General features: G+C 43.8%; 1 protein-coding gene across 6 annotated transcripts in view; it reads right to left on the reverse strand.

Moving 5' to 3' along the window:
- The window catches only part of kiaa0586 (KIAA0586 ortholog), a 667,340-nt gene that overhangs the window by 102,065 nt on the left and 548,693 nt on the right, over positions 1 to 16,582 (reverse strand). For 5 of the 6 annotated variants that reach the window (XM_041214268.1, XM_041214267.1, XM_041214271.1 and 2 more), the window contains one exon: positions 3,585 to 3,835. In XM_041214268.1, coding sequence (XP_041070202.1) covers positions 3,585 to 3,835 — 251 coding nt within the window. Of the gene's footprint in view, positions 1 to 3,584; positions 3,836 to 11,865; positions 11,994 to 12,798; positions 13,048 to 16,582 lie in introns of those variants that run through there. The other variant, XR_005946263.1, reaches the window with a different exon arrangement.

The following is a 16,582-nucleotide window of genomic DNA, read 5'->3' on the forward strand; positions in this document are numbered from 1 at the left end:
CAGCAACCTCTCACCTGAACTTCTAACAACTTACACAGTCAATGCTCCGGTCCCTATTTATCCTGACCTTGGACGAGAAACGAGAAATAAGATTGGCCGCCTTCCTGTATTGCCATGCAATGAGTGCTAAATTGCACGGGCAATGTAAAATTTCGATCAATTAGGTGGTCAATGGATTTAATTGTCCACTTAATTGTCAGCAGGCATGCAGTGCGCTTCTGACTCCTGTGCGCCCACTGACTGTAACATTACGTGCAAGCACGAAGACGTCGGGACGCACGCCCAACGTCTTCTCGCATTATTTCATGCGATTTCGGGGCAGGCACACGCCTGCTCATTCAACATAAAATTCTGGCTGTAGATTCCAGCAAGCACTGTCTCTACATCGCTCCTCTCAGTTGCCTGTGTTGTCAGAATGCTTTCTGACATCCATTCTTGTATGAGTCATTATCTCCTCCATCCAAATATTGGGAAGACCAAGGCACTTGCCAAAATATCTGTGCCTTTGCCACTGATTCCATTCTCATTTCCAGCCACTGGGGTTAATGCTGCAATTGACCATTTGTTTCCTTGGCATCTTATTTGACCCTGAGCTGAGTTCTGACCACCACATCCCCTCTATCACAAATACCACTGACTTCTACCTGCACAACATCAAAGGCCTCTGTCCCTACCTTAACATATTTGTTGCCAAAAGACTCATCCATGTTTTTGAACCTCCAGAATGAACTATTTGTCTGGCTGGCCTCCCATCCTTCACTCCCACCTCAAATTTCAGCTGATCCAAAATTCTGCTGCTCATATCATCCCGCTCTAAGACTCCTTCATCCATCAATTCTTACTTGCTGACCTGCATTGATTTAGGCCTCAACGCCTTAAATTTAACATTTTCATTCTCCTGCTTAAATCCATTCTTGGCCTCACCGTTGAAAATAAAAGTGAGCTCCTCTAGCACGACAACCAACTCCCCCTTTCCACCAAGCTCTCTGTTCATCAAACTCGGACTTCTTGTGCAGTCCTGCTTCTCTTCGCTCCATTATTGGCAGACATGCCTTTAGCCACCTAGGCTCCAAGCTCTGGAATTTCTCCCCTATATCTCTCTAAAACCCTCCGCTCCTTTAATACCCACCTTAAAACATGCCTTTTTGACCAGCTTATGATCATCCTTCCTAACATCTCCTCCTTTGGTTTGGCATTCATTTTAGTGAACATGGTGGTATTTTACAGGCCTGTTGTGGGTGGTATGGGACTGGAAAATGCGGCAAGCCATTCAAAACTCCATTGATGTCGATGGGACCAGAAAATCCCACCGGTGGGAGGGGCTGTAAAATTTCACCCCATGACTCTGAAGCACTAATGAAATATTTTTCTACGTTAAAGGCATGATATAATTGCAAGTTGTTGTTGATGGACGTCCCCAACTTGTGAAACTTCAAGAGCTTTCTCATTTGCTCATCCTTACCCCTGTAAAAACTTTTGTGTTCCAGACCCAATGCAGGTCTTGACCACATAATCTAGCCTGACACTTCAGTGCATTGCTCAAGGAATGCTGCAGTGTCACTATACCTTCTTTGGATGGAAGAAAGAAAGACTTGCATTCGACAGCACCTTTCACAACTTCAGGATGTCCCAAAGCACTTTAAGTAATTTTTGAAATGTAGTCACTGTTGTAATATGGGAAACATAGCAACTAATTTGCAAGCAGCAATGCCCCACAAAGAGTGATGGGTAAAGGATCAGATAACCTATTCTAGTTATATGGCTGAAGGATAAATATTGGTGAGAACACTAGGGAGAATCCAGAGAAGTGTGAGGTAATGCATTTTGTGAGGGCAAACAGAGCAAAGGGATACACAATAAATGGGAGGATATTGAGAGAGGTAGAGGAAGTGAGAGACCTTGGAGTGCATGTCCACAGGTCACTGAAAGCGGCAGGACAGGTAGATAAGGTGGTAAAGAAGGCAGATGGAATGCTCTCCTTTATTGGGTGAGGTATAGAACACAAAAGCAGGGTGTAATGCTGGAACTGTAACAAATGCTGGGTAGGTCACAACTGCAATTTTGTGTACAGTTCTGGTCACTACATTACAGGAAGGACATAATTGCTCTGGAGAGAGTACAGAGGAGATTTATAAGAATGTTGCTGTTGAGTGAGGCAAGGGAGGAGATAGCAGGGGTGCTGGCAATAATTTTCAATACCTCTCTGGCCACAGGAGAGGTGCCAGAAGACTTAAGGATAGCCAATGTAGTACCGTTATTCAAGAAGGGAGGAAGGGATAAACCAGGGAAATACAGGTCAGTCATTCTAATCTCAGTGGTGGGGAAACTATTGGAAGCAATTCTGAGGGACAGAATGAATCTACCCTTGGAGAGGCAGGGATTAATCAAAGGCAGTCGGCATGGTTTTGTTAAGGGGAGGTCATGTCTGACCAATTTGATTGAATTTTTCAAATAGGTGACCAGATGAGGACAATGCATTTGACGTAGTCTACTTGGACTTGATAAGGTCCCGCATGGGAATCTGATATTGAAGGTAAGAGCTCATGGGATCCAAGGCAATTTGGCAAATTAGATCCAGAACTGGCTGAGTGGCAGGAAGCAGAGGGTGATGGTTGAGGGGTGTTTTTGTGACTGGATGCCTGTGTGCTGTGGGGTTCTACAGGGATTGGTGTTGGATCCCTTGCTGTTTGTGGTATATATAAACGATTTAGACTTTAATGTAGGAGGGTTGATCAGTAAGTTTGTGGATGACACGAAAATTGGTGCGGTGTAAACAGTGAGGAGGATAGCCTTAAATTACAAGAGGATATAGACAGGCTGGTCAGGTGGGCTGATCAGTGGCAAATGGAATTTAATCTGGATAAGTGTGAGGTTACGCACTTGGGCAGGACAAACAAGGTACGAGAACACATGATGAATGGTAGGACCCTGGGAAGTACCGAGGATCAGAGAGACCTTGGTGTACATGTCCACCAGTCTCTTAAGATAACGGGACAGGTAGATAAGGTGGTTAAGAAGGCATATGGGATACTTGCCTTTATTAGCTGAGGCATAGGGTATAAGAGCAGAGAGGTTATGCTGGAACTGTATAAAATGCTAGTTAGGCCACAGCTGGAGTATTGCGTGCAGTTCTAAAATCCGCATTATAGGAAGGATGTGATTGCACTAGAGAGAGTGCAGAGGAGATTTACCAGGATGTTGCCTGGACTGGAGAGTTTTAGTTATGAGGAGAGATTGGATAGACTGGGGTTATTTTCCCTGGAGCAGAGGAAATTGAGGGGGGACATAACCATTAACAATTGTGTGAAATTACCCACACTCATTTCACAAAGGACCTCACAGCCAGGACAGAAGAGAAACATTTATTCATTTGTTTAGGCTGGGTTCAAACTCATGTCAAGGTGCAAGGATAGTCTGTGTATTGCACTGTTTAGTTCTCCAATGCAATTGCTTTTGAGTAACTAGTTTGCATTTCTCAGACTTGCTCCAAATCCTATTGTTTTGTATCTACAGTTCTGTGCAACAGTCCACAAGTTGTACATTTACTGATTAATTGCTAAGTAAGTGGTCTTGTCTAGCGATACCTTTTGCTGCAGTCAGCTGCCCATAGCTTATTAGGATCTCTCCTTCAGAGATGTTTCGGTCAGCAGTCTCAGTTTCAGTGACGGAGATCGTTGAGCTACTTTCTTCGGTAGATGGTAGTGGAGTCAGCGATTGAGCAGGGAATGTTGGAGTTTGCACTTGTGGCTCAACTGGAGTTGGGACTACAGGTATAACAGCACATGGTGGTAGAACCAAACTCTCAGGTTCTTCATCCTTGGCTACTGACATAACGCTTAATATAAAAAAGATAGATAGAAATAGGTAAAAATTAATAAATAGTTAAATATGCAATATTACTTTACATTAGAAACTGTCTGATCCAGAAATCTAAAAAAAAACAAAAAGGAACATGGAATCATAGGAAAAGTAATGAATCAATCTAATATCCACTTTATAAACTATACCCACTGAACTACCAAAGCCCAAATTTGTGCAGATTCTCCATAGCCCCCGAGGATGTACTCATGTTAAAACTAGAGGAGAAATAGGCACAACTCCAGGGCCTAAATCTGAAACATTAAGAATGTAATTATGAAACACTGGTGGGCCTAATTACTCACCATCCCATGCTGCACCTACTCAGTTTATTTGTACGGAAAAGAAGCTGCAAAAAATGTTATTTTTAAGTAAAAGGGAAAATAGATGCATAGACACAAGCATTATGGCTTTTTAAACTTCTCTTTAGCTGCATGTTTTCTAATTTGTAACACCCCTTACACCTACCAAAATAGATGGTGCAGGAAAATGAATTGACAGCAGGAAAGCAGGAATGGTCAGGTACATTTAGCTGACATTTTCTTCTCAGTTGCTAGCTCATTATTTCAAAACCAAGTTTAGCGTAAGTAGAATGGTTTCACTATGTGCTGATATAGACATTGGACTCAGGATAAAATTGACATCCAGTAGCAGACTAAGTATAAACTAAAGATCTTACAAAAGCAGTCCACACAAGGGAAGACTCCTAGGTCATCTAAATGGACTCAATATTTATTGGTTGCAGTTGCAATTGTGTAATGGTGTATGAGCTAAACACGCCTTAGTTCAGACCTAAAATGTTTACTTTCACAATCATTATATTGATTATTCAAAAAGCAAGTATAGACTTTTGATTTTTGTGGGATAATGACATGAACAACATTTGTGTGTGATATTCACATCAATATCTCTGCGCCCAGGACTTCTAAAAATGCAGTGTAAGCTGCACAGATCCTAGCATACTGATGTACATCAAGCTATTTTTAAAATAATTTTTGCGGCTCTGTTTTGGAAGTGGGACTATCAGGAGCACGTTTGTGCCAAGATTTTTTTGTCAGTTGCTGGTGACATGACAGATGCTGACAGCTAGGACACCCCATGCAGTTGGTGCATCATGATATCCTCACTGAAGGATTAGTAATCAGGGCATTACCGAAGGCTTGTGTGCATGGATGATTGACAGGTCATTACCAAAAAAAGTCTATTTTGCATATATAGGCAAAAAAAGGCTTGCATTTATATAGTGCTTTTCATAACCTTCGGACATCTCAAAGCGCTTTACTGTACAATGAGGACACGTTTGTTAAAGTACTACTTGTTAGGAAATAGAGATAGCTTAAGTAATAAAAACAAAGAAACTGCGGATGCTGGAAATCCAAAACAAAAACAGAATTACCTGGAAAAACTCAGCAGGTCTGGCAGCATCAGCGGAGAAGAAAAGAGTTGACATTTCGAGTTCTGTCGAAGGGTCATGAGGACTCGAAACATCAACTCCTTTCTTCTCCACCGATGCTGCCAGACCTGCTGAGTTTTTCCAGGTAATTCTGTTTTTGTGTTAGTTTATGTAAGTCATATTTGTATTTTTGTGTGTTAGGAATGAGTTTTAGCTTTAATGTTTAAGTTTGATTTGTATTTCTGTATCTGTGTTAAGAAATGTGAGTTTTAGTTTCACTTTGAAAGGTGCCTGCATTTCTAATGAGAGTTTGACGACTGTAAACAGAGAAACTGGGCTGTTGCCTAGCAACGGAGGTCCAGAGAGGCAGGTTCCTCCTACAGCCACATACAAAAAAACTGAAGAAATAGCAGTTTTGAGTTCAGTTTGAAGACAGCTGCCAAACTGAAGCCACCTATAGGGGACAGATAGCCAGTCCCAAGCTAAAATTGGTTGAAAGAAGCTGCCAGGAGAGACTGGAGCAAAGGGGACAGATAGCTAGTCCCAAGCTAAAGAAGATACCCCAAAGTCCAGGGGTGAGGAACAGGAGAAAGTCCCAAGAAGACCTTCTAGTAAAGGGAAGGACAGGAACCTGAAAAAAGGGCCTGTTAGGTGAAATTAAGAGTGAGGGAGAGAAAGGAAGACTCCAAGCTTCAAACTTAAAGAGGCAGAAGCTGCAGAAAGTAGATTTAAAGCGAGAACAGCTTGCATGCGGCAAGAGTATCCAAAGAGCTGAAGGTCTGTAACTCTTTGCTATGGACATGTGAAGCAGTAGTGTATTGTTAACGGCTGAGTCAGTGAGAGTGCACGGAAGACAGCTTGAATGCATGTGGTGACCCAGGGAGAGGAACATCGGAAGGAGAGTTCGAAACCCTTGCAGAAGGCATCTGAGAGAAAGCGTCAGCTTGGGAGAAAATTCCAAAGTGAGTTCTTAGAGATGGGAGATTGGGAACCCTTGTGTGAAAGATGGAGTTCAGCGAGACTGATTGGCTCATGGCACGACAAGGGTCTGGGGGGAGTTGAGGAGAAATCCATAGCATCTGTGTGGGGTGGTATCTGTCACTTGGTTGCAGAGTGTGGTGTGTCTGACCACAGGTCACCATAGGTTTACATGGACTGTGTATTTACTGTGAACATTACAGCATAAGATAGCTTTTGTAACTTGTGTTATCCTTACAAATCTGTATATATCTGCGAAGGTATAGTTGTGGGTGAAGGAGTATTGTATTATAGTACATCTTTTGTAAAATAAATGTTTTATTCTTCTGTTAAAAGTTCATCAGTCTCTCTCATACACACATACTCTCTCTCATAAACACACACAAACACACACACTCATTCTCTCTCTCTAACATGTACTCTCTCTCTCAGACATACACACATATACTCACTCTCTCTCTCTCTCACACACACACACACACTTCCTCATACACACACTCCCTCCCTCTCTCGCGCACAGACGGCAGAATTTTTCCCCTGTCGGGTGGGTATGCGCCCGACATGAATGGGTGTAAAATAGTGCGTGATGATATCGGGCAAGTGCCCAAACACATACACACCTACTCCCTCTCGCACACACACACTGTCACAAACACACACACTCTCACGCGCACACACACATCCACTCTCATACAAACACACTCACACCCACTCTCTCACACTGTTTCTCACAAACACATGCTCTCTCTCACAAACACACGCTCTCTCTCACAAACACACGCTCTCTCACACACACGCTCTCTCACACACACGCTCTCTCTCACACACACATGCTCTCTCTCACACACGCTCTCTCTCACACACGCTCTCTCTCACACACGCTCTCTCTCACACACGCTCTCTCACACACGCTCTCTCTCACACACGCTCTCTCTCACACACACACACGGTCTCTCTCACACACGCTCTCACTTACACACACGCTCTCTCTCACACACACATGCTCTCCGCTCTCACACACACACTCTTCGCTCTCACACACATACTCACACTCTGTTAAACACACACACTCTCTCTCTCTCACACACGCTCCCTCTCACACACACACACTCTTGTCTCTCACACACAAACTCTTGTCTCTCACACACACACTCTTGTCTCTCTCACACATACTCACAGTCTGTTAAACACAAACTCTTCTCTCACACACACATACTCACACTCTGTTAAACACACACTCACTCTCTCACACACACTCCCTCTCTCACACACACCCACTTCACACACACACACACAATCTCTCTCACACACACACACAATCTCTCTCACACACACACATTCTCACACACACACACACTCTCTCACACACACACTCTGTCTCTCTCTCTCACACACACAATCTCTGTCACGCACACACTCAGTCTCTCCCTCTCACACACACATTGTGACACTCACACACTCTCTCACATGCACACACACATGCACCCACACACACACATGCACACTCACAGACACACACACATGCAAATTCACACACAGACACACACACAAGCTCCCTCACACATATACACTCACAAACACACCACACACACTCTCACTCTCAGTCACACACACACCCACACTCTCTCACTCACATACACCCACACTCTCTCACTCACACACACACCCACACTCTCTCACTCACACACACATCCACACACTCTCACTCACACATACACCCACACTGTCTCATTCACACACACATTCTCTCATGCACACTCACACTGTCATGCACACACTCAGGATCTCTCTCACCCACATACTCACTCTCTCTCGCACCCACTCTCACTCACAAACACACCACACTCTCACACACACACGCACGCGTGCACTCATACACACACTCTCTCATACACACACTCTCTCTCCACACACGCGCACACACTCGCTCATACACACAGTCTCTCTCACACACACACTTTCATACGTACACACACTCTCTCATACACCCACGCACACATACACATTCACTCGCACACACACACATTCACTCACACACACACACATTCACTCTCATACATGCACACACACACACATTCACTCTCATACATGGACACACACATTCAGTCACACACACACGCACACACACATTCAGTCACACACACACACACATTCAGTCACACACACACGCACACATTCAGTCACACACACATGCACACATTCACTCTCATACACACGCACACATTCACACGTGTACACATACATTCACACACACACACACATTCACGCTCACACATTCATGTGACTGAATCACATGTGGGGGCGTGTTTATCTCATGTTAAAAGTTTCTATTTAAAATCTGTCAACTCCCTGAGACAGCTCTGTGCCTTCAGGGAGCTATCAATGCGCGCTCCCCTGCGCATGCGCACATCTCAGCGCTTGTGCTCCTCTTGCCCCCACCCCGGCAGCACTGAGGCTCCCAGTGCACGTTTCACGCTGGCTGGCCATTAATTGGCCAGCCAGCATGAAATTGCAGTCGGAGCCTGATTGTGGGTGGTGGTCAGTTTTGTGGCCAATCCCATGCCCGCCCGACATGGGGAAAATTCTGCCCACACACTCTGACACACACATACACACTCTCTCACACACACACTCACTCTCTCGCGCACACACTCTCGTGCACACACGCTCTCTCGCACATGCGCACACACATACACACCCATTTGCAAAATGAAAATCCATTAAAGTGCATGCATGTTAATTGTTCTATTTCTGAATTTTTTTGTGCAAAATGAAGTTACACAGGCGAGATCACTGACAATATATGGAAAATTTCCACACGTTGCATTGTACACAAAGACACAGAAATAGGGAGGGATGTGGCTGAGACCATGGCTGCCTGGATCCCCAATACTGGTGCACACTTGGTGCAGCCAATCCTGGTTTTGCAATAGCCTTCCCTTTCAGCCCTGGCAGTCTGCCTACTTTCGCACTGACATGGGCTTCTTAAAGAAAGGCACCGGCATTAAAGCAGCTGGCCAGCAATCTACACTGACTTTACAGAATCGATGTTGCTGAAACATGTTCAATATGGAGAATCAGGGCAAGTCAATGGAGAGGAAGAGGAGGTGGTGGAGCAGAATGCAGCTCACTAGTGACCCAATCAGCAACAAACGGGTGAAAGGAACAGCCTGTGACTGAGGGAGCAGCCCTTGCCAAAATCTTCAGCTTCGCTTACCTGTCTTACCAGCATTTTGAACATTAGCGCTGAGAGCCACGATCAGGCCCATGGGTTGGATAAGCCTTTTCTAAGGTATAATGAAAAATAGAATTGACAACTAAGGGTGAAATGAATAATCTAGCAGTGCTATTTTACAGTGACTTGTACAAATCCTCACTGGAATTCATTTACTGAGCAGAATGGATATTTAATGACAGACATCAAAAAAGGAAAGATATTAAACAGAGATACAAAACGTGGAACACAGATGAGATAAACAAATTAGGCAGTGATAACATCCAAGGAAAGAGAAGTAAGCCACAAGAATAGTATAATTCATTTGAGGGGAAGCTAGATAAACATATGCGGGAGAAGGGAATTGAGGATTTTTGCTAAGACGGTTAGATGAGGAAAGTTCGGAGGAGGCTTGAGTGTAATTCTAAGTAAAACAAAGTAGGGTGTTAACAAAAACAAATGCAGATCTCAAATAGATGGAAAAGTTGCCATATCAAGAAGAAATAAGCAGAACTAATGTCAATCCATGATGAATCTGTCTGCATCCCATTTCTTATTTCTGTTGGTCTCTCTGCTCTGAAATAATAAAAATATTTTAAAAATGTCTACCTTCTTCCAATCCATTTTTCTCAATTTATTTTGTTCTCCTTCTGTTTTTATATTTTTCTTTTTTGCTTTACTGTCTCATTTTTTCTCACCTTTTTTCTGTTGCTCAATTACGATCATTTTTGCAATATCTTGAGATCAATTTTACACTTTTCTGACTCCCGCCCCTGCCTTTTCAAGTCACTGGATAAAGCATGCCACCCAGCAGGAAGCAAACCAACTGCTGAGTGGAATGGTGGGCAGCGCACCCAATTGGGGCTAAAAGGCAACATGTCAGGGCACAGCGGAGGCATGATGTAAACCGGAAGTCGGCCACGACCACCTATTTAAAGGGACCTTGGCATGGGTTTGTGGCAGCTGCAGCAGGATTGGTGCTCTGGAGGCTGAAGAAAACTTTGAAATCCATTGATTTACTGGAGTAGCAGCAGCAGGTAAGAGCTTGTTTTTAAATGCTGGTGATTATTGTGCTAGTATTGTATTATTCAGGACCCTTGCACAAATTCTACCCTTTAACGCACTTTGTCTTTCCACAAATGGCTGAGAGAATCGAGCCACCAGCTGCTGAAGGGTCCAGACTAAGCATGGCCCCAACACCTGATAATGACTCCCTGTGAGGTCGCCTCCAGGCTGTGTGATTGATGGGAGGTCCTCAGACTGCAGACGGGGAGAGGAGCCCTCCTAGCCAGACCAAAGCAGCCTGGATGTAGGTCACACAGGTAGCCACCACCATGGGGTTGTCCAAAGAAATGGCTGCAGTGCCGTAAAAGGCTTTTATGATCTGCCACGGTAAGTGTATAACCATTTTGCAGATGGAGCTATATGCAAGGGTGTGAGAGTGTGATGTGTCTCAAGTGTGGGGTTGCCTAGTGTCATGATTTTTCCACAGCAGATTTAATACAATGTCCCTTTTTATTTGTAGGAGAATACGGCATATAATGTCCGTGAGAAGGCCAGGACTGGAGGTGGTCCAGCCAACCTCTCTGGAGGATTTGAGCTGCCTGTCAACCAGTGAATCATACCATTGGGCAAGGAAAGGTTAGAGGATGGTTCCAGGCTGGTAATATTCCAAGGGTGCATAGCTCTCTCCAGCAAACATAGTGCTGAAGTGGGTGGTGGGGTAGTTGGTGGAGACTGGAGAAGATGGTGGGGTGGTAGCATTGATAGATTTGGAATTTGGAGCCTTGCAGAATTTGGAAAGGAACGTGTGTCTCAATGTTGAAGGGGCTGAAGTTTAGACCTTGGTTAACATCTCCCAATGGCGCCAGAAGTGTGAAGTCATCTTAAATAATGATGGTGCCCTTCAGACTCCTTGTTTGTTTCCCCCACAGGTGAAACTTTGGCAACTATAGCCACTAACCATGAGGGATCAACGTTAACCTCTGAGGGACAAGGATGCCTCAGATGGTGCAGCGTTAAATCCTTGCTCCACACCTAGCACCAGCACAGATACACACATCTCAGTGGGTATGCGCGAGTCAGCTCTAAGGGATCCACAAACTGGTGAGAGCACATGCACAGCCGCAAGACCAAATGTTGGATACTGAAATAGAGCAGGCCTCTGGCAGTCAGGGGAGGGCCAAACCCAGCAGCTTACTGATGGGGTACTGGGTATGCATAATGACCTGCACTCCATCACCTTGTCTCTGAGCTTTGGTGCCCAGAGCCAAGATGAGATGGCTGCTGCTGCCTTCATGAGGAGGGCATCTCTTAGGGTGCTTCTGATGGGGTCAGCCTCTCCTCTTCCATTGACACAAATGCCTCAGAGTGCCACAGTGACAGATGAGCCTCCTTCCACTATGCAGAGACTGTCACCACACTGGGGCTGTCGCGGCCTCAGGCAAACGGAGGACACCCACCAAAGTCATCCCAGACAAAGGGGCATAAGGGTCAGCAGCTTGTCTCCAATACAGCTGATGGTGACAGGTGAACACCATGTCACAGCACCTGTAAACGAATGGAAAAAACACCTCATTAGTCACATATGGCTTCACAAGGATGATTATTTAATTTTGATAGATATGAAGATTGTTGAGTAATTTTATTAAATAACTTTTCTTTTCAATTGGTGCTCCAGGTGCATTAGTGAATCATATGAGTGATGTGATGGCTTTGATTTGGATTGGCTGCATGCTTTTAAGGGAGTTTGTGCTCATGTGGGTCCCTCTGATTGACCTGATTTGTTACCCTAAATTGGCATTGCACAGGCAGCCCTGGTGTTCATGCATGGGAGATAACAGAAAAAATTGAGCACAGCCAAGACATTCTCGTTGAGCAAAAGACACATTGCTAATGGAATCTTCACAGTATTAGAGAATCTCACATCTCCCAGGCATCCAAAGCATCCTGCGCACCAACTTGCACAGCTGGCTAGCATGGCTCACCTTCTTCATCATCAGAGGGTGCAGCTCTCTCCATCAGGTCCTTCTCTGCCAGGGCTTCCCCTCTCTGGAGGGCCAGGTTGTGCAGCAAACCATGACCATGACTGAGGCACTAGCAGGTGCATATTGCAGAGTGCCACCTGATCTATCCATTTGGAGCAGACCAATAGTATCATTAGCCACCTCTTTAAAGGGTGAACTTTATCTCCTGGAAGCCAGCCATCCAAAGGTTCTGGGCCATTGAACATCCCTGGCACCTGGGAGTGCCTAAGTATATATACCTCGTGACTGCTATGGGATACTGTGCACACACCTGCATAATTCCTTTGTCTATGATCACACACAATCTGCACGTTGATGGAGTGACTTACAAATACCCCTGGCTGTCCAGATGGAACTTTTATTGCCACATGTGTACAATCGATGACCCCTTGCATCTTCGGAAATCCAGCCATGGATGGAAAGCCTCTGGCTCCTTCTGCTTGACTGTAGTTGTCACTGGTAAATGAGATGAATTCATGGGCACGCCTGAATGTGGCAACCATGATAAACCTTTATCCAGTGATGGGTTACAGGCTGCGAGATTCCACTAAAGTCTTCACATGATGCTTGGAATGATCCTGAGGTGAAGAAATTCAAGGCCACAGTCATTTTAAATGCCGTAGGTATCAGGTGGCCACTAACATATCTGGAAGCAATCTCCCCCGACAGCATGTTACACAGGGATGTGACTGTCTCCCTTTAGAGATACTGTCTTCTGAGGCGCTGTTGTTTGGACATCTGGAGGTATATCATCCTCATCCTGCAGACACGGCTGTCAGGGTAGTGCCTTTGCTTACCTCTGCCTGCCTGCTATTGCTGTCTGTCCTTGCAGCCCATTGCATAGCAGCAGGTTGCACAACACTGGGTGCATCTGCCCCTCGCTAGCTGCCCTCCTCCTCCTCCTCACTGGTGGAGAAGCCTCCTATCAAAATGAACAATTCCCATGGGGACAGCAGTCTAAAAGTCCAATGCTGGATGCACAAACTTAACTGTAGTACTTCCTGTATGCCCCCTTCCCTGAAAAAATGACCTAATGCAGGCTGAAACTATAAAAAGTAAAAGTTATACCACTATGAAACTCTCCCACCTTCAGCAGCGGTCTTCTGCTGAATGCAGCCACAGTCCCACTTTGAGCCTTCATATCCGCCTTTGTAACATAAGGTGTAACATAATCCTGATACCTGGCGTGACTCCCTCCCAAGTTTTTTCACATGCACTCACAGAAAAATGGCAAAGGCAACAAAAGATTCAAGTCTTTTGCCTTGTTAACAACTTTCGTATTATTGGCGACAATGTCAACACACTGGATTTTATGCATGCGTGTTAATTGGCAGCAGTCCCAATTTCTTAACATAAAATTCACCCCCTTGTCTTTCTGTCTGTTGGTTAGCTAGTAATTTCCAGATCTGTTATCGTCATCTCCAGGCTACATTCCGTTGATCTATGGGCTATGAATTAGCCCAATACAGGTGGACACAAGTTGCTGTTGTTGTGAAATCACAGCAGCTGCTATGTTTTTCATGACCATTACATACAGGTTAAAATACCTACAACACAGTAACACCTCAAGGTATTCAGATATCACAAACTGATAGAGACACAAAAGATCATCAGTATCATTTGAATGCCAAAATGTGTTAAGTCTGAAACACATTCCAAATTGTGCCATTCAATATGATTTTTAAGTTACAGTTTGTGGACAATTTCATTCAATTTTTATAGATGGTGTGCAATGATGGCCAGAAGGCTTTCTGTGATTGAATCACGTGATATGAACTGAAGTGCGTTGTGACATATGGTTTGAATTGTAGTTATATTGGATTTCATTTCACTACAAGCCACAGGAGGGGACAACAAGCAGACTATATATTATAAACCCATAATACATCAAAGGGTTTGGATGATGCCAAAAATTCTCAAACTATACTCCAAAACATTTACATATATAACAAAATACAGGGCTTGGAAGAACGTTCTACTTTCATTTTGCTGAGAGTAGTGGAAAATCTGGGTGGAATTCAATGCTGAACATTAGTTGATTGGATGGCATACCAGCTGTCACATGCAAGTTGCTGCCATCACAATTCTGCAACAGCATAAGTAAAGCAATAACATGGTGACTCATACTTGTTTTAGAGGCCGAAAAAAACTGATTTACAGTCAGATACCAAGTTGTTCGTGCCTTGTTTTCATTGTTTACCAAGTATGTAATAACAACGGCATTCCCCTGTCAAATAGCAACATGACTTTCAACTACCGGCAGCTTTAATATAAACCAGACAATTCCCGCAGGGAAGCCTTAAGATAGTAACCTGTTAGAATAGTTCTTGGAAAAATGATTTCCTTGTGACTTCTGCTTTATAAAGTTAAACTGGAGATATCAGAGGTGAATTTAGCTTCTGATGATGGTGTAAAACGTGTGATATCGGCTAGATCACCCTTCAAACACCTTGTGTGATTTTTGTTTCCACTGATTATAATGGAAAGGAAAATTGGGCAAGGTATAAACTGAGTGGCCAATCCATTAACATTAATTTTACACTCCTGCAAAACTGAACTTGATCCTTACCCCACCCCAGTATCTTCAAAAGAGGAAAAAAGAAATTGGAAGAAAACAGCTAGGAAAAAAAGAGAAATGTAATCACAATGACAACATCAGCTTGCATTTACATAGTGCCTTTAACATAACAAAATGCCCTAAACTCTTCACATGAGAATGATCAAACAAGTTTCGACACTCATCCACATTGGGAGATATAAGGAAAATTGACCAAAAACTTAATCAAATAGATAGGTTTGAAGGAATGTCTTAAAGGAGGAAGAGAGGTGAAGATGTGGAGAGGTTCTGGGAGGGAATTCCAGAGCTCAGGGCCCAAGTAGTTGAAGGTATGGTTGGGATGGTGATAACTAGGCAAAATTGGAGGGGCACAGAAATCTTGGAGATTTCTAGAGTTCAGGCAGTTACAGGGATAAGATGGGCATAGCCATGGAAGGATTTGAAAACAAGGATGAGAGTTTTAAAATTGTACATTGCTTGACTTGGAGTCAATGTCATTCACTGTAAAAGGGTGTTGGATGAATGGGAAATGCTACAAGTTAAGGTAAAAACAGTTCATTAAAAGTTTAAACTTAATAAGAGGCAATATTTATCTGTAAATTTTACTTGGCTTTGGCCAACACTAGTATTTTTAACACATTAACATTCTGTACACTCAATCCTCTGGTTTGTTGAAGGAAATCACAAGGAATGTGGGAATTTTGAACAAGCAGCAAATAAACATTTCAGATTTATCCTCAAAGGAAACTGAGATTTGCTTTTGCAAAGTTTATTTAAAAAGTATAAACTTAAGCACTGATTAATGACCCTTCTAGCAGTTTACATGCATAAGGTATGGTATTATTTTTTCTTGTATTTTTCATCTAGTTTTCAGATTTAGATTAAACAAAATTTCCACCAACTTAATATGGAGAACACCAAAACTTCCATCTTTGACCCCTAGCCCAAATTCCAAACCCTTTCTACCGATTCAATCTCCTCCCCACCCACCATGTCAGGCTGAACCAGGTTGCTTGTAATCTTGGTGTCCTATTCAATCTTAAACTGTGCTTCCAATTATACATCCTTTGCAACACTAATACTGCCTACTTCCAACTTGGTCACATAGCGTACCTCTGCCCTGTCTCAATCTATCTGCTGCTGAAATACTCATCCATGTCTCTGTCACTTTCAGATTCAGCTGTTCATATGCTCCCATGGCCAGCCTTCCACCTTCCACCTTCCACTCTCCATAAACTTTAGCTCACCCAAAACTCTGCTGCCTATATGTCATCCCACACCAAGTCCTGTTTGCCCCAAAGCAGTCAATTTGAGATTCTCATCCGTGTGTTTAATTCTATTAGTGGCTCAGTCCTCCACATCTCTGTAACCTTTTCCAGTCATCCACTTCCCTCAGCCCCACCCCAAGCTCTCTGTTTCTCTAATTCTGGCCTCTTTGGGTTTACCACCCTGTTCATCACACCTGGCCATGCAAGCAAGCATCTACCATTTATGCTGAGGATTTCCCTTACTAACCCATCCACCTTTCTCCTTCCTTTAGAGCCACCCTTAAAACA

Source organism: Carcharodon carcharias, chromosome 20 (assembly GCF_017639515.1).
Source record: "Carcharodon carcharias isolate sCarCar2 chromosome 20, sCarCar2.pri, whole genome shotgun sequence".
Lineage (NCBI taxonomy): Eukaryota > Metazoa > Chordata > Chondrichthyes > Lamniformes > Lamnidae > Carcharodon > Carcharodon carcharias.